The sequence below is a fragment of the Entelurus aequoreus genome, linkage group LG09, assembly GCF_033978785.1.
Source record: "Entelurus aequoreus isolate RoL-2023_Sb linkage group LG09, RoL_Eaeq_v1.1, whole genome shotgun sequence".
NCBI classification, from domain to species: domain Eukaryota; kingdom Metazoa; phylum Chordata; class Actinopteri; order Syngnathiformes; family Syngnathidae; genus Entelurus; species Entelurus aequoreus.
Genome location: NC_084739.1, coordinates 13,949,392 through 13,968,703, shown reverse-complemented (window position 1 = coordinate 13,968,703; position 19,312 = coordinate 13,949,392). Strand labels below are relative to the sequence as shown.

Sequence of the window (19,312 nt, the reverse complement as noted above, 5' to 3'; positions counted from 1 at the left end):
ACAAAATATAAATTAATATAATGCAAAAGGTAATGTACAGTATGTAAGCATGATTGATTGATTGAATTGATTGAAACTTTTATTAGTAGATTGCACAGTACAGTACATATTCCGTACAATTGATCACTAAATGGTAACACCCGAATAAATTGTTCAACTTGTTTAAGTCGGGGTCCACGTTAATCAATTCATGGTACAAATATATACTATCAGCATAATACAGTCATCACACAAGTTAATCATCAGAGTATACACATTGAATTATTTACATTATTCACAATCCGGGGGGTGGGATGTGGAGGGGGTTGGGGCGGGGGATGTGGAGTTGATGATCCAGTTTTGCTTGAAAGGGAGTGGGAAGAAGATCATTTATTTAATCCCACCTCCAGTTCTCCATTCAGGGATTAATACATTGAGTTTTACTGTTACTTTAAGGATTATAATAAAAATGTTGTATCATGGTGGCATTATCCACAGGTAACAATAATCATTACACTGTAACAATCATTTCTATCAACAATGTAGGAAGAACGAACATACCAACAATGGTAAGGGACAAAATACCAACAATGGTAAGAGACAGCAATAATGGTAAGAAGACATTAAGCAAATGTTAACACTTTGAGACAGAGTACAACAGCAGGTCAATTTAAAGACCCTCACCTCTATATTTGAACCAGACCCCATGTTTGTATAATAGTTTAAATCCATTAATAGTTTGGCATTGCTTGTGTTGCAAGTCCAGTTAAACTAGAGCAGTGGTGTCCAAAGTGCGGCCCGCAGCTGATTTCTTAAAGGGCACGGAGAGAATACGTGTTGGTTGTTAGCATGAGATTGGCAATAAAAGTTAAAAAGAGCATCAGACTTAGTGTGACTTCTTCTAAAAGCTATATTACTTGAATTTGTTTTCAAGTAAAATCCCTATTTTTTTAAGGTGTGGCTGCTTTTATTTTGCTATGGCAGGCCGCCATGATCAGCTACATTAAAGTACCAGTAGAATGGGAAAAACAAGTTGCTTTTATTTTTGCAGCTATTATTATATACAGTATATCTGATGTATGACGCCAAGACTTACAAAGTTAGCGAGTAAATAGATATGATCAAAATAGTATCAATCTCATTGAGATTCCCAACCCATTTTGACAGATAATGAGCTAGCCAGTCACGTGATCGCGTGACGTAGATATAGGAACTGCAGATCCCTTTCCCACCAACAACAATTCAAATCATGCAGACTTTGTGGGAGCCAATAACGACTACTTTGGGACAAATGGTGGTCCAGAACCTTATACTGTTGATCCTGAATATAAAGAGGGTGGGCTACAAGTTTTAGAAGCTCTGCTAAACAAATCCAGCTTTAGTGAAACAAGCACCACGTAGCAGCATCGCTAAGTGCTAAACAAGAAATACAAACATAATAAAACGATCACTTACTGTATGATGTCTGCTCTCACTTCGAAGACAACAGATAGGATGTCCATATATTCACGTTTGTATGAAGAATTAATAATTTAATTAATTAAAAGTTGCTGCTGACACTGCATGTCTTCGGTTGTCTGTTTTTCTCCATCTCTAGGTATAAATTGAATGTCACCTATGAACAACATGTAGATTGATGGCTAAATTCTCCTATTATCCAGCTGTAAGGCATGCTTTGTAATCTAGAATAAGTTTGACAAGCCGAGAAGCGATGAGAAGCGATGCCGTCATAGCATAAACAAGACATCGCCGGCTCAACGCTGCTTCTTCTTCTTTACAGTTTTACAGCAGTTTGCATCCCTATGTGTTGCATTACTGCCATCTTCAGTTTCATTTTATAATGACATGAAATCTCTCCCTTGAGTCCACTGCAGCATAAACTTTAGTTAGCTCTCGGTTATCAATGCTAAAAATACTTTGCCTGCGTTAGCCCTTATAATAACAACATTACTAATATTTGGTTGATATTCAGGTCACGGGATATAGAGTATTGTTTGTGGGTTTTGGATGGTTATTTAGAGAGTTTTGTGGGCAAAATAGTGACCCCCATTAACTCCATGATTATTAGCCGATTTTTTATGACTTAGAATGCCTAAAAAAGAAACATGTGTGTTCATGTCTTGTATAGGGATTGTGAATGATAGCACACCTATTTCTACTGGTTGCGTATTTGCAGTGTGATTGATGTCATAACATGGTCAGAGTGCAGAAGAGTTCCTCCATCCAGGCAGTGACGTCAATCTCCGGAAATAGCCGAAGGTATTTGGAGCAGAATACCGGTATTCAAAATGGCTGACAAGAGTTTGTGGCATTTTTTGATGTTTAGACTGTATTTTCACATATTGCCGATTGGCAAATACAATGAAACAAAATTAGGAATATAGTCACATTGTTTTCCCACTCTGGTGCTTCAAATCAACATTTGGAATTAGAGCCAACAGGTGTAACAATAAAATACTGTAATATTTACACTAATAATACAAAGCTGCCATGCAGGCTTTTTTTTTTACTTTAAAATGGTCATTGCTCAAAAAAAATAATACAAACTTACAATCGGCAGATAGATTTGAAGTTGATCTAGCGATTTAAGTGTAGAAAGTAGGGCTGCAACAACTAATCGATTAAATTCGATTAATTTAGTCATCGATTCGTTGGATCTATGCTATGCGCATGCGCTGAGGCATTTTTAATTTTTTTTTATAAACCTTTATTATAAACTGCAACATGTACAAACAGCTGAGAAACAATAATCAAAATAAGTATGGTGCCAGTATGCTGTTTTTTTTAAAATAAAATACTGGAAAGGATAGAAATGTAGTTTGTCTCTTTTATCCGATTATTAATCGAAGTAATAATCAACAGATTAATCGATTATCAAATTAATCGTTAGTTCCAGCCCTAGTTGAAAGTATAAAATATATTGATATAGGATTTATTTTAAACAATTTCCTGAGTGGGGGTCATTTGGATCCCAAGATCTTTAGTCTCTTTTTTTTTTAAAGTGTCATCATTCAAAAAATAATTATTTAAAAGCAATGTTATGAATTATTTACAGATTAAGGAGTCCAATTACTTCAGATAAAATATTCAATTTTGGAAAAATATGTTTCCCCCCCTCCCATAAAAAAACAAGGTTTCCTTTGAAAAAAGGGCATACAACAAAAAAAGAGATGGATATCAAGTTGATTTATGGATATTAAAGTGTTGAAAGTTAAAAAAAACAAAAACGACTTATTTTATTGACTGAGACTCTCTTGAGTCTCTGGGACCTTGAACACTCGCCAAAATTGAGGGGAGCCCCCTCTTGGTTTTGAAAAATATCCAAATGTATGCTATAATTTTTCAGGGTGCGGCCCTCAGTGGACACCCCTCAACTAGAGTAACAGCACAGACAATATGTAAGCTTTCAAAGTTAATTCTTCCAGCACAACTATTTATCATTGCAAAAAATGTTTTACCTTCAAAATGTGTGGGGAAAAGAGGTCATCCATTTTGAAAGATGAACCTAGTTTGGAATTGGATCTTGATAAAAAAAAAGTATTTCAAATTTGGAAACATTTCAGCAAATGTCACATGGAATTGGAGAGAAATTAAAGTCAAATGAGAGAAGATTCATTCAGTTAGATTGAAGTTAAAGTACCAATGATTGTCACACACACACTAGGTGTGGTGAAATTTGTCCTCTGCATTTGACCCATCCCCTTGTTCACCCCCTGGGAGGTGAGGGGAGCAGTGGGCAGCAGCAGTGCCACGCCCAGGAATCATTTTGGTGATTTAACCCACAATTCCAACCCTTGATGCTGAGTGCCAAGCAGGGAGGTAATGGGTCCCATTTTTATAGTCTTTGGTATATCTCGGCCGGGGTTTGAACTGACAACCTACCGACCTCAGGGCGGACACTCTAACCACTAGGCCACTGAGTAGGTAGAACTATATTTACATAATGTTTTTAGGAATGGTTTTCTCTGTGTTCCAGCTTTATTGGTGTAAATACACTCTTTGATGCACTTGGGATTATAATCAGCAAGTTCAGTCGAATAAGATAGTAAATAACAAAATATCTAAATTTGTCACACAAAAGGAAGAAAGACCGACAAAAACAAATATGTCTCATAAAATGAAGCGTAACAGTACATATGTTCTATAAAAATACAATGTCATGAAAGAGTAGTCTCTTCAGTTTTGTTGTTTGGATTAAAATCCAAGAGCTTCATGATGCAGTAACAGTCAACACTTAAGTATGTGGTCCTTTTGTAACTCAAAGTACAGTTATGCTCCAATTCATTGTCACAGAGGTCCTATAAATGGCAACAACAACTTAACTATGGAAGGTAACGCCTGAGATTACAATCTTTAAACACTAAAACTAGTTATTGCTAAATGTAAACAAGAGTGAAAGGACACATCCTCCATGTTGGCACAATGGTGAAAAGGCTGCTGTACATGTAAGAGAAAATAGTTGAAATGTTTACTTCACACTTAACAAAGCACCGAGAGTGAATGATAGCTGTTAATGTATCATGACAGCTATTACTTTGGCATGATAAAGACAAAACATGTCCAGCATTTGTTAAGTCTATTTTTAAAGGCGGTATCAAACAGAACATCTGTTAAAAGGGATCAGTAGCTGACTTTTTTTTTTTTGACTTGACTGTGGCCACTGGAATAAATAGAACACAAGTTACTACTTGTGACATTGATGCCTGCATTGTGAAATGTTTTTAATTCGGATCTGAGACTTGGCGCAGCCTGGCTGCAGGCACTTATGAAAATGGTCAACCATGTGGATATGCAGGCTCCGCGCAGATTATCAGTCATTTTGGGAGTTCACTTGTCAGCGGGAGGTCAACTCAAAGTCAGTGTTCTATTGAGTGTGTTTATGTGCAGGTTTGGAGTTGTTGCTTGTAGTGATTACTCTTCCTCATTGCAGAGGGCTATCGAACACAGAGTCTGGTAAGACCGAGATCTTCAGCTTCTTCTCTGGCCAACTGTACTCCTTTGGTAATTTGGTCTAAGAGGGAAAGAAAACTGTCGGTCAAAACCGAACTATGGTCAGAGTTACAATCTGCTTCAATGTACTCACATCCTCACAAGTGTTAAGGTCATGAATGTCTCCAAGCATCTGATCCACAAACTCTTCTGTCAACAATATCTGAAAACATATTTATTACAACAGATAAAATGTATAAACCCCAAACTGAAAGTGCTTGTGCGTACCTGCAACCAGGGGCCATGGGCCGCGTAGGGATGCTCCTCAGTAGCAAAAGCGCCCTCCACCCCAGTAGACACGAATGTAATGGCCGTGTCTCCATGGATACTTTTGAACGTAAAATGTCTTCCGTGGAGCAAGCGACCCCTGTGAGACATTTTAAATACGTAAGAGTTTAAAAGGACATGAAAGAAACATCAAACATTTGATGTATTAGACGCTTTCTGTGTGATGCCACTAAAGTACAGGGATATGGTTTCCTTCCTTGCCACTGAAGGGTAGCAGTGACGTCAAGGAGCAATGGTGACAATAGAGCAGGAACATAGGACAATGGTATACAATTATGTCCTGACTCATCAGGACAATAAGGCTCGGTCACCAATAATGACATGAATAACAGAATGTACGTCGCTGTGCTTACACATTTTATTCTATACTAAAAATATGGTTTACTTCTTCTTTTGCTCATGTCATAGTAAAAAAGCATTATGCATGAAGTCTTCATCATGCAACCTAACTTGACTTGAGGAATCATTCTCTACTTACTTATACACTATGCATCAATATAGTTAAAAAGGTGAGTACATCATTTATTGAGTAAAGCAAGTAGTTAATTGTTTACACTTAAGAATGTCGAAATTTTACTTAAAACTGATTTTAATGCCAACTGTTTACAATATTGTAAATTATTGTCACACACACACACACTAAGTGTGGCGAAATTATTCTCTGCATTTGACCCATCACCCTTAATCACCCCCTGGGAGGTGAGGGGAGCAGTGGGCAGCAGCAGTGGCTGCGCCCGGGAATCATTTTTGGTGATTGAACCCCAAATTCCAACCCTTGATGCTGAGTGCCAAGCAGGGAGGTAATGGGTCCCATTTTTATAGTCTTTTGTATGACTCGGCCGGGGTTTGAACTCACAACCTACCGACCTCAGGGCGGACACTCTAACCACAAGGCCACTTTTGAGAATGCAAAAAAGTAAGTATGAAAAATAAATGTGTTCATGTCTCTAACAATGATTGTGAATGATTGGCAAAATGCCAAAAAAAAGTGCAGTTCCCCTTTTAAAGAAGAATGTGATAGTACCTTAAGCAGAGAGGAAGCAATGTTCCCGACTCTTGGTTAAACTTCAGATGGACACTTTCCAACTGTCGCGTTCGAACCAACTCGTGAGGAACGATGGCTGTTGAGCTCTCGCTGTCTAAACTGTCTTTTCGACTTCTGTGGATACAAAAATAAGAGCAAAATGAGGAAAAGGTCTGCTTCGGTATTGAGGATATTGTCCTGTGAGGAACTTAAAAAAAATACAGGTAAAGAAGAAATGGCAACTACTGCGAAAGTACACCAGTGTGACAAACATCCACATGGAAGAAAAGTAGCATTGACTTTCAAACTCCGAGTTTTCATGTAAGGTGTAAACATTTGTGTGTGTCAAACTCACTGAGGTCTGTCGTGTCTCTGGCTGTTGATGGGGGGTAGTGCTGCCTTAGTGTTGAACTCCAGGCCTTTCCTTAAGGTCTCCCTGATCTGTTCTGTGTCTGTCAACACACACAAGTGTCAAAGTCAGAATGAAATAATCCCCATCATGCACGCGGACACAGTGGAGCCACCTTTGTCAGAGAGCCTTCGCGGCTGCGACCCTATGCAGATGGATCGACTGTCCTCCTCGTCGTCGGGCGGCCGACTTAAATCGTCCCACACGCATTTGGCGCTGACCCCGCTCAGGTTGGAGCCCTCTGTCTCGATGCCGTGGTCCACTCTCTCCTGCTTGGATTAGCAATGCATAGAAGCACTCGTCAACACTAACTCTGCATTGACGATTAGGCACCAACAGAGGGCGCTAATGCATTTTGTGAAAGTGTCTTACACAGACAACTTTTACAGTGTACAAGTGAAGTGAAATGTATGCAATGTTATTAATGAAAATATGATATTGTGATCGCATGATAATTGATAAACATACAACTATCTCAACATGCGAGTATTTTAAATAACGAGCTGCGTCTCTTCTTTTTGTTAAGCAATAAAGAGGTCATATGATTTGTTCTATATTTACAACACTTCCTTGGGGTCAAAGTACCATGTAATGGTGGTTCTTTGGTCAAAATGTTTCATAGATGGTTTGACAGACCATCTTCAAGCCGCTTTCTGACCGTCTCATCAGAGTTTGCTCCATTTTATTTTTCCTATGCTACGTATATGTTCCTCTTCACTGTAGGCTTTGTAAGGTCATGTTACCTGTAAACGACACAAAATTAATGCTAATTATTAGAGATGTCCGATAATGGCTTTTTTGCCGATATCCGATATTGTCCGGCTCTTAATTACCGATTCCGATATCAACCGATACCGATATATACAGTCGTGGAATTAACACATTATTATGCCTAATTTTGTTGTGATTAAACAATGTAACAAGGTTTTCCAAAATAAATGAACTCAAGTTATGGAAAAAAATGCCAACATAGCACTGCCATATTTATTATTGAAGTCACAAAGTGCATTATTTTTTGTAACGTGCCTCAAAACAGCAGCTTGGAATTTGGGACATGCTCTCTCTGAGGTTGAGGTGGGCCAGGTTGGGGGTGGGGTGGGGGGTTGGTGTATATTGTAGCGTCCCGGAAGAGTTAGTGCTCCAAGGGGTTCTGGGTATTTGTTCTGTTGTGTTTATGTTGTGTTACGGTGCGGATGTTCTCCCGAAATGTGTTCGTCATTCTTGTTTGGTGTCGGTTCACAGTGTGGCGCATATTTGTAACAGTGTTAAAGTTGTTTATACAGCCACCCTCAGTGTGACCTGTATGGCTGTTGACCAAGTTTGCATTGCATTGACTTGTGTGTGTGAAAAGCCGTAGATATGTGATTGGGCCGGCACGCAAAGGCAGTGCCTTTAAGGTTTATTGGCGCTCTGTACTTCTCCCTACGTCCGTGTACCATTCCGTACAGCGGCGTTTTAGTCATAAATTTTACTTTTTGAAACCGATACCGATAATTTCCGATATTACATTTTAAAGCATTTATCGGCCGATAATATCGGACATCTCTACTAATAATCTTTTTTTCCTTTTTCCCAAATAAGAATGGATAAGACTACCGATAAAGAACCGAAACAATAAGCAAAATCAAAAGTGGAATTGGAACCAGAAAAATCTTATCAATTCCTACACCTAGTAAATGCTGTACATTATAATTACATTGCTTCATAAAACAATTGTAGTTGTTAATAGTACATTCCATTGTATTGTTTTTTTATACATTATCTCATGTTGTACATGGAGGTCCACGTACAACATTTCATCCGACCCCAAATTCTTAAGTCAATGATGTCAATTGAGTTGTCAGAACTAAATTAAGCCTTACTTGTAGGTGAGGATCAATGTCAAAGATGGTCTCCCCCCTCCTCATGTCTGTGATCAGCCAGGGACCACCAGCACTGTACACAGGTCAGACAACAATTGATATCAAATTAGCATTATCTATCAACTAAATACACATTCATGTCTCTTTTCTGTTGTCATGAGTGAACTCTTGTGGTAGCAACATGGGATATTGCTGATTATATGCTACTTATAAACCAATGCTTTTCACTTTGTTCAATTCAAAGTAGTGTTTCGTCAACATTTTCTAGGTTGCTTATTGACAGTTCCACTCACACTCGAACGCCTCGCATAAGTTCCAAGATGCCTTGGCCGTTCCACTGCTGGGCCGCCTGTAGCTCCTCTGCACAAACCCCTACAATCTGTGGGACACTGTATGTGTAAGGAAGCGTACTCTTTTGTATGTTTATCACATGCTATCAAATATCTTGACTCACCTGGAGGAAGCTGACTGTGCCAAAAGGAGTTTGAATAGGTTGCATTTGAGGGTCCTCTGTGAGCAGCATGTGCTGGATACGAGATTCGCTGTTGTCGAGGGGATTGTGCCATGATATATGGTCACCGCTACAAAACGTGTTCTCTGTTGGGGTGAAGAAAAAAAAAAAAGATACTGTCATGAAAGGACTGTTATTCTCCCTCATGGGTGTTAGTTTGCATTTGGCCACCAGTGAGAGGCTGCAGGCCAACTTTCCTTCCTTTTGTCACCTGACAGTCAGTAGTGATTTACAGAAGCAGATTTACGCTAAAAGGCAAAAAATAATAATGAGAGGAGTGAAGATGAAACTCAAGTTGCCAATCTACATTTCCATCCAAATAATTTGTCTGTTTGGGAGGTAGCATGCACCCTGTTCAGTTTTGCTGCAGGCGAAAGAGGGAAGGTGGGGAAAGACAGCCAGGGATCGGCATGGAGTGAGATCAGGGGCCCAGTGCAGCCCACCCACGAGCAAATTGATCCCAGCTGGATAGCTGAGGGATCGTGGTGAGGGGATGGGGAGCCTGGTAGAAACTGTCTCGAAAAGTGCCTTTGTTCCTTCTCATATATGGATTTTAAAATGCATGATGTGTGCACATTTTACAATATAGTGAAAAGTTGGAAATTCAAAATACTGTACACCAGCTAATAAAACATTAATGAAAAATACTACAAAAACATTGCATGTCAAACTGTTATCATGTATGATGACACGCCATTAAGTATGAATGCTACTAGTACTTTTTACTGTATGCAAGCACAATATGACTGCTGGTGGACGCAAGCTAAATAAGTAAAATTTGATGACAACCATAGAATACAGAGGAGTGTCATTATTATGGCTGCTCAGTACAATACATTTACAATATCGACTTAATATAAAATTACATATGACTATAAATTATCAACTGTATCCAATAAAGAAAATAAGTCAATACATCTGCTATTTGAGAAGTCTTCCCCTTGACTGTCACAGCTCCAACTAAAGTTTGAAGGGGGCACCTCTACTTATACACATTCTGGTGAAATACAGGCTACAAATAGTAATAGCAGATGCTTAACATTTGGTGACATGGCAACAGCAGTCAAAGAGGATTGTGGCTGAATAAAGACCAGTGCAGGTAATAATTTACCCGACTTGCACTGAGATCAGACATTGAAGCGCATTTTTCTTCTGTTAAGGACGTGCTGTTGGTTTTCATCTTCTTCTTCCAAGTATTATACTATTATATGTACATTTATGGATATACCATATTTTTCGGACTATAAACCGCACCCGCTAAATTTTAGAAGAAACATTTTTTTCACACATTAGTCACGCTATATACCGCAGAAATATATACTGTTATGTTGGAAATTAGATATTTACATGGAAAGTTTCTTAAAGTGGATAATTTTAGTACATCGTTTGGTTTCTTTGCTTAACCCATTCCATAATTCAGCCGTTAGTAAATAAAAATTCATAGATTAGCCGCATCTTTGTATAAACCGCATGGTTCAAATTTTGGGAAAAAGGTAGCAGCTTGTCGTCCGGAAAATACGATAATATCAGTTTACCAGGTAAGTTTATTCGATTTTTCAAACATTTAAACTAGGGCTGGGCGATATATCGCGGGTTTGTCTTTGTGCGATATAGAAAATGATTATATCGTGATATTAGAGTATACGTTCTCAGGCAGTTGCTTTTAGCTGCGGGGCATTAAACTGCATGCGTTTCTCACTCTTTCCTGTCTCTCCTTCTCACAGAGACTTTAAAACAAGCGCACCTTCTTACATACGTCACATACTGTCACGTGAGCAACGTCACACGCTCCCGCGGAGCAGACAGGTAGCGACATGGTAACGTTAGCTGTGATGCTAACAGCTAACGGTGTGGTTTGAGTGGTAATACGAGAGAAAGAAGGTGCGAATCTGGTAACAAATGGAGGAATAATTAATTCCCAAGAAAAACAGCACGGGGTCCATCGTCTGACGGTGGTTTGGCTTCAAGCGGGAATATGTCTTTACATGTCAACATCTCCGTTCGGTGCCACACCAACTAAATGCCGAAGCAACTATTTCCACATCAACACCATAGGACATATATTATTTGATATGCAGCTCATTTTTATGTGACACTTATTGAAATATCTTGTGTGACATCATGCACAAAAGTGCTCTTATAGCTTGTTTTAAAATGTCTCTGACAATCTTGCACTTTCTGTTTTGGAAATGACATGAATGTTTGTGCCAAGGCTTAATAACTGTTTAGTAAATACAGTTTTGCTAAATTGACTTAGTTGTGATTTCCCTCTCTGCATGAAAGTTTAAAATGAGCATATATTAATGCAGTATGAACAAGAATGTTTTAATGTAGACACACAGAATCATCATACTACTGTGATTATATGTATCAAGTGTTCATTCAAGGCTAAGGCAAAATATCGAGATATATATCGTGTATCGCGATATGGTCTAAAAATATCGAGATATTAAAAAAAGGCCATATCGCCCAGCCCTAATTTAAACATGTTTGTACGTTACAGCAGATATCAACAATCACTAGAAAGTGATGTTACTAAACTATGGCTGTAATGTGGTGGGGTTATTTCTTCAAGTAGTTGATGCATATGCATTGTCTTTCTTACCAGACTGGAAAACATAGCGCGCCAAGCCTTGCATGAGCTCAGCGGGCCAGGTTGGTGGTGCCGTCTCTCCCGTCTCTCTTTTGAGTCTAAAGGTGAGCTCAAAGCCAAAGCCGCTGGGTTTGTCTAACCCTATGAATCTGACACAAACACACACAGGGTGAAACACAAACAACCCTTACACTCGGGGGTCTCTCTCATATGCATGAGGCCCAATGCTAATCAAAATGAACAGCTTGGGGTGAGATAATGAGAGGATCATGCTAATTAGTAGGTGATGTTGTGGGGAAAAGTGGGGGTCTTCACCGCTAATTTACATGAAGTAAATAGCTCACTAAAATCACATCTGCAATAACTAATGCATGTCAGCATCATTTTATATTAAAGGGGAACTGCACTTTTTTGGGAAATTTGCCTATTGTTCACAATCATTATGAAAGACATGACGGATGAATTTTTTTTCATGCATTCTAACATGTACACAAATGTAAATAAAAAGTCTGCTTACCGCGGAGCCAATGGGAACTCCTCTATTTCGGCTATAAAATCCATTCCAAACCCGCCAACAATATTCCATTTACATTTCTTGGTTTGAATATAAACCAAATAAGAGTAATATTGTTATTATAAGCGCTAACGCGGACATCACAAGCCTGTGTACAATTTCGACATGATTTTTGTTAAGTACATAACTCCACATGAGTTCATTCATAGTTTTGATGCATTCAGTGACAATCTACAATGTAAATAGTCATGAGAATAAAGAAAACGCATTGAATGAGAAGGTGTGTCCAAACTTTTGGCCTGTGCTGTACTTACATCATGTACCGGTATATACAACCCTAAAGGAGGTGTTTGGATGTTTTTTTAGGGGCTCTATAGTAGGTCTGCACAATTAATCTAATTATAATCGTGATCACGATTTTGGCCGCTACAAATAAATGAGGTTGGTTGTCGGCGATATTAACATTTAAAAAGCAAATCAATTAAAGTACTTTCACAACCAACAGTCAGCCAACCACCAATGGGCAACCGAAAGACAGTGAACTTATGTGAAAGTATGTAAGAGTGAGAGTGACTGACAGTTGATCAGGTGGTCACCTATAGCTCCCGAAAATATTTGAAAATAAATGCGTTATTACATTGGCTCCCTTCTCTCCTGTAGAGTTACTCACATTTTAACGCCGGAACACGGCTCACCGTGCTCTCGCCATACCCTCACAAACCCGAAAATGCTCCTGCGCATACAAACAAACAATCTGCACGGCAAAGCTGCGTTGGTGTGCACATCCAAACAAATGATCAAGTTGCAGCGACAAGTTAAGCATTAAAAACGCTTCTCTTCTTTCCTCAACCGCCATCTTTTGCCCGTGACATGAGGCTAATAATCCAAATAGAGTTATGGTTGCTCACAGAGCGGGCCGCCGCCACCGGCGCAAAGCCCTGACGTACAGACTACGACTACTGTATCATCAACTGTGCACCGAGGGACCCCATATCCATCCACCTCTCAAACACACGCAAAAATAACAGATGTAATACTGTTTTCTTTATCAAAGACTCGAGCGGTAGAAATGGATGGATTAATGGGTATCCTATATAAACTGTGAGCAGTACAGTGTGTTCCTTGTATGTGTCTCTTGTGCACAATCCCTTTTTCTTCACTTGTTTACACTTTATGATCGCAGTCTGCAATGGCATATTTATTTTTGGTTAGCCCTTTGTTTTTATTTTATAACTGATTAACTATTTTTTATTAAGTTTCCTTTTGAAATAAACGCCCAGTTAACTTACTGTTTGTTCAAAATACAAAGGGCAAAAATAAATAGTAAATAATCATGATTAACAATCGTGATTTCAGTATTCCATCCATTTTCTACCTTGTCCGTTTCGAGGTCGCGGGGGGTGCTGGAGCCTATCTCAGCTGCATTCGGGCGGAAGGCGGGGTACACCCTGGACAAGTCGCCACCTCATCATAGGGCCAACACAGATAGACAGACAACATTCACACTCCCATTCACACACTAGGGCCAATTTAGTGTTGCCAATCAACCTATCCCCAGGTGCATGTCTTTGGAGGTGGGAGGAAGCCGGCATACCCGGAGGGAACCCACTCAGTCACGGGGAGAACATGCAAACTCCACTAACCCCTGTGTCACCGTGCTGCCCTGATTTCAATATTGATAAAAATCTTTGTGATTATTATTTCGGCCATACAGCACGGTGGACCAGGGGTTAGTGCACGTGCCTCACAATACGAAGGTCCTGAGTAGTCCTGTGTTCAACCCCGGGCTCGGGATCTTTCTGTGTGGAGTTTGCATGTTCTCCCCGTGACTGCGTGGGTTCCCTCCGGGTACGCCGACTTCCTCCCACCTCCAAACACATGCACCTGGGGATAGGTTGATTGGCAACACTAAATTGGCCCTAGTGTGTGAATGTGAGTGTGAATGTTGTCTGTCTATCTGTGTTGGCCCTGCGATGAGATGGCGACTTGTCCAGGGTGTACCCCGCCTTCCGTTCGAATGCAGCTGAGATAGGCTCCAGCACCACCCGCGACCCCGAAAGGGACAAGCAGTAGAAAATGGATGCATTTCGGCCATAATCGTGCAGCCTACTCTATAGGCAGAATCGAATGGGCCCCATAAGCTCCATTGTATGCAGACTTTTGACCGAATTTACTTAATATTTAGAATGCATTTACAAAAAAAATCATCCGTCATCATGTCTATCATAATGATTGTGAATAGAGATGTCCGATAAATGCTTTAAAATGTAATATCGGAAATTATCGGTATCGGTTTCTAAAAGTAAAATGTGTGCCTTTTTAAAACGCCGCTGTACGGAGTGTACACGGACATAGGGAAAAGTACAGAGCGCCAATAAACCTTAAATGCACCACCTTTGCGTGCCGGCCCAATCACATAATATCTACGGCTTTTCACACACACACAAGTGAATGCAATACATACTTGGTCAACAGCACTGTTACAAATATGCGCCACAGTGTGAACCCACACCAAACAAGAATGACAAACACATTTCGGGAGAACATCCGCACCGTAACACAACATAAACACAACAGAACAAATACCCAGTACCCCTTGCAGCACTAACTCTTCCGGGACGCTACAATATACACCCCCCGCTACCCCCTACTCCCCCCCCCCCCCACCTCAACCTCCTCATGCTCTCTCAGGGAGAGCATGTCCCAAATTTCAAACTGCTGTTTTGAGGCATGTTAAAAAAATAATGCACTTTGTGACTTCAATAATGAATATGGCAGTGCCAGGTTGGCATTTTTTTCCCATAATTTGAGTTGATTTACTTTGGAAAACCTTGTTACATTGTTTAATGCAGTGTTTTTCAACCTTTTCTGAGCCAAGGCACATTTTTTTCATTTAAAAAATTTCGGGGCACACCACGAGCAGAAAACATTAAAAAATTAAACTCAGCAGCCAATATTGACAATAAAAAGTTATTTTCGCAATTGTTGGATATTCAAACCATAACCAACCATGCTTCACTATAGCTCTTGTCTCAAAGTAGGTGTACTGTCATGACCTGTCACATCACGCCGTGACTTATTTGGAGTTTTTTGGTGTTTTTGTTCTTGTCTTGCGCTCCTATTTTGATGTTCATTGTCATGTCATGTACGGATGTACTTTGTGGACGCCGTCTGCGGCTCCACACGCTGTAAGTCTTTGCTGTCGTCCAGCAATCTGTCAACAACAACACATCATTTGCAGACTATAATTACTGGTTTGCAAAAAAATATTTTTTTAACACAATTAGGTGAAATTACATAATCTCCCACGGCACACCAGACAATATCTCACGGTACACTAGTGTGCCGCGGCACAGTGGTTGAAAAACACTGGTTTAATGCATCCAGCGGGGCATCACAACAAAATTAGGCATAATAATGTGTTAATTCCACGACTGTATATATATATCGGTATGGTTGATATCGGAATCGGTAATTAAGAGTTGGACAATATCGGCAAAAAAGCCATTATCGGACATCTCTAATTGTGAATGATGGGCAACATTCCCTCAAAAAGTGCAGTTCCCTTTTAACTAAGTGAACTCTAGCAAGCCATGTCAAAAGTGTAAACAATACTCACTCATGGACTCTGTTGTCTCCATATAGGTCACTTAGGCCGAAGCTTACATAATGCCAATGCTCCTGGATGTCCTGAGATGGACAGCCCATATTTCGATACATGCTGATGTAGTCTAACGGGTCTGGACCTCCTAACCTGCAAAACAATCATACATTACAGCATGTCACGCACTGTTGTTGTTACATGTGCCTACATTTTCACACATAGAGGACAAAAACATGCTATAAAACGGATGTAGGTAGTGGTACACAACTTGCACTTTGTTCAACAGTTTGCATGAAACTGAGAAGTCCAACGCTCTTAAACACAACAATTACCTCACGACGAAGCCCTTCTCTTTGTAGCTAGTGTTAGCTTCCGAGCTAGCTGCTCGACAGCTGTTTTTACCCACCACCAATTCAAAGGAAAGGAACACAATATAAAGAATACACCTACCAATATTTTACAATGGCTGTTACTTGAAGGGGGTTCGCCTGCTCGGGATAAAGTCGCCGACATTCCCCGTAGATAGCCTGCAGTCCGGGGGGAAACAGCGACACTAGCCCCTGCGCTTGGGCACCGCTGGTAGGCCGTACTTCATCCATGCCCCGGCCTCGAACTGAATGTACTCTTAAAACACAACGTGGGCGCAGCTATTCTCATCTAACTACCCTTCTTAGTAGAAATGACATTAAAATAAACCATAAATGCTTCACGTTAGCAGTCTATCTACGGGGGGGGGGAAGTCGCCTAAATTCAGTGGTTGTGCTTCGCCCAGATGGGGCCCAGCCTGTTGCGCATCCTCTTCGAAGGCAGCCACCCATTGGTTAGTGGCTATAATGACGTCATTGAATGACATCGCCAATAGCCAATGAGATAATAGTTACGCAGTCATCATTCATTAATTATGGTTGTTTACTTAATGCGTCTACATTTTCAATACCTATTTGTGTGTATTTGTTTATAATTTATTTATTATAATATTAAGGTCAGTAAGGAGAAAAGGTTTTGTTTTTAGCGCCACAATAACCACATATAACCATGAATTGATTAACGTGGACACCGACTTAAACAAGTTGAAAAACTTATTTGGGTGTTACCATTTAGTGGTCAATTGTACGGAATATGTACTGTACTGTGCAATCTACTAATAAAAGTCTCAATCAATCAATCAATCAAAACCCACTTATAACCCAGGGGTGTCTAATGTGTGGCCGGGGGGCCATTTGCGGCCCGCAGCTAATTTTTTGACGGCCTGCGCCAGATTGTACAAATACTATTAAAATGTTATTGATGAAAATATTGCATATTTTGTGTATTTACCATTAAACAGGGTTTTGACAAAAAGGGCATAAAACATATATATATATATATATATATATATATATATATATATATATATATATATATATATATATATATATATATATATATATATATATATATATATATATATATATATATATATATATACACACTACCGTTCAAAAGTTTGGGGTCACCCAAACAATTTTGTGGAATAGCCTTCATTTCTAAGAACAAGAATAGACTGTCGAGTTTCAGATGAAAGTTCTCTTTTTCTGGCCATTTTGAGCGTTTAATTGACCCCACAAATGTGATGCTCCAGAAACTCAATCTGCTCAAAGGAAGGTCAGTTTTGTAGCTTCTGTAACGAGCTAAACTGTTTTCAGATGTGTGAACATGATTGCACAAGGGTTTTCTAATCATCAATTAGCCTTCTGAGCCAATGAGCAAACACATTGTACCATTAGAACACTGGAGTGACAGTTGCTGGAAATGAGCCTCTTTACACCTATGTAGATATTGCACCAAAAACCAGACATTTGCAGCTAGAATAGTCATTTACCACATTAGCAATGTATAGAGTGTATTTCTTTAAAGTTAAAACTAGTTTAAAGTTATCTTCATTGAAAAGTACAGTGCTTTTCCTTCAAAAATAAGGACATTTCAATGTGACCCCAAACTTTTGAACGGTAGTGTATATATATATATATATATATATATATATATATATATATATATATATATATATATATATATATATATATATATATATATATATATATATATATATATATATATATATATATATATATGTATGTGTGGGAAAAATCACAAGACTATTTCATCTCTGAAATGAAATAGTCTTGTGATTTTTCCCACACATACATATTACGCTGTACCACGGTATCGAGCACTATTTTTTTTGGATAATCTAATTAAGACATATATATATATATATATGCATACTGTATACAGTATATATATATATATATATATATATATATATATATATATATATATATATATATATATATATATATATATATATATAGACTGATAGACCTGAAGTTGATCTAGAGATTTAAGCGTTGAATAAAAAACAAAATCAACATCTGACTTATTTTTTACTATTTGTATGACTAAGACACATTTGGGTCCCCGGGACCAAACTTGAGGGAAGCCCTAGAGCAGGGGTGTCAAAGTCAAGGCCCGCGGGCCAAATCCAGCCCGTAAATGAATGATCTATGGCCCCCGGGATGATATTTGATTAGTATTAGAACCGGCCCGCAGGCCACAGCCACCTGCTGCTGTTTTGCATGCACCAATACTCCATCAGTGTTGGTGCTAGGAATTTTGAAAATGGGGTCCCAGGGACCGCATTAAGTCATAAAAATGGGATCCCACAGTAAATTTTTGGGGTTCCACTTTTTTGTAACCGTTTTGAAAACAAATGATAAATGTATGCATTATCCTGTTATATCTCACATTCTATATTGTGTTTTGGAAAAAGCTTGTCATAAACGTTACTTAATTCATTAAAAAAAATGTTTTTTAAAAAACAAATTTTTATGCATATGTAAATTTATTCAGTTATAAACATTCATTCACTTTCTTCTTTCCTTCATGGATCTAAACTTTACCGCTGCCGGTATTTTTTTCTATATTTTTACTGTAATATTTTCAGAATGTGTTTGTTCTATTTTTGGCCAAAGTAAGACAAAGAAAACACTCTGAAGTTGTCTTTTTTTGTTTTGTTTTAATGCCATGATTTAACAGTCCGTGTGTGCACAGATTTTCCTCCATGCGGCTCCTGAGCTAAAATGAGTTTGACACCCCTGCCCTAGGGGTAAAAAAAAATCAATATGATGTGTTGGTATTGAAAATGAAAAATATCAAAATGGCCCCCGCATGCTTTGATTTTCAGCATTAGGCCCTCAGTGGAATAAGGTTGGACACTCTTGTTATACCCTATCATTTTATAACAAAAGAGCACCCTTTTTCTCTAAGGTTTGTCTAACATGGTACATATACTAACATGTGGGTGGGACAACTGAAGAATTTGCTTTCACTTTCATATTTTGCTGTTCTTCAGTGCTGTCCTTCAAGAATTTCAATAGTAATACAACATCAGAGACAATTGATTCAACAAAAAAGGGTCATTTATTGAACATCAGTACTAAGTCCCATCAAAGTTCATACATTTCAAGCCGCAGTACAGTTCTGTTTTCATACGTACATCA

At 38.9% G+C, this 19,312-nt stretch overlaps 3 protein-coding genes across 4 annotated transcripts in view; 1 reads left to right on the top strand and 2 right to left on the bottom strand.

Annotated features, from left to right (window-relative positions):
* Positions 1 to 1,687, bottom strand: part of trim8a (tripartite motif containing 8a) — a 34,211-nt gene extending 32,524 nt beyond the window's left edge. Inside the window, exon 1 of the mRNA XM_062058118.1 lies at positions 1,435 to 1,687. The gene's annotated coding sequence lies outside the window, so the exon portion shown is untranslated. The remainder of the gene's footprint in view (positions 1 to 1,434) is intronic.
* Positions 1 to 19,312, top strand: part of zdhhc16a (zinc finger DHHC-type palmitoyltransferase 16a) — a 97,057-nt gene that overhangs the window by 51,204 nt on the left and 26,541 nt on the right. The window lies entirely within an intron of this gene.
* sufu (suppressor of fused homolog (Drosophila)) lies at positions 3,939 to 16,600 on the bottom strand. 2 transcript variants are annotated; one of them, XM_062058115.1, is made up of 12 exons: positions 16,224 to 16,600; positions 15,789 to 15,923; positions 11,668 to 11,804; positions 9,006 to 9,148; positions 8,845 to 8,930; positions 8,552 to 8,624; positions 6,805 to 6,961; positions 6,636 to 6,732; positions 6,281 to 6,415; positions 5,197 to 5,335; positions 5,063 to 5,131; positions 3,939 to 4,990 (listed from the first exon to the last, which is right to left on the bottom strand). In XM_062058115.1, the coding sequence occupies exons 1-12, from the start codon at positions 16,370 to 16,372 to the stop codon at positions 4,901 to 4,903; spliced, it is 1,410 nt and encodes a 469-aa protein (XP_061914099.1). In that variant the 5' UTR covers positions 16,373 to 16,600; the 3' UTR covers positions 3,939 to 4,900. The 2 variants fall into 2 exon arrangements, with proteins under 2 accessions (XP_061914099.1, XP_061914100.1); XM_062058116.1 differs by having other exon boundaries at positions 6,805 to 6,958.

What these genes read in the sequence shown, in the direction of transcription:
- sufu (XM_062058115.1), bottom strand. Translation starts at nt 16,372, where the DNA reads ATGGATGAAGTACGGCCTACCAGCGGTGCCCAAGCGCAGGGGCTAGTG. An exon ending in ACAGCCATTGTAAAATATTG is followed by an intron (nt 15,924 to 16,223) that starts GTAGGTGTATTC and finishes ATTGTTTTGCAG; the next exon opens with GTTAGGAGGTCCAGACCCGT. An exon ending in ACCTTAACACTTGTGAGGAT is followed by an intron (nt 4,991 to 5,062) that starts GTGAGTACATTG and finishes TTTCCCTCTTAG; the next exon opens with ACCAAATTACCAAAGGAGTA.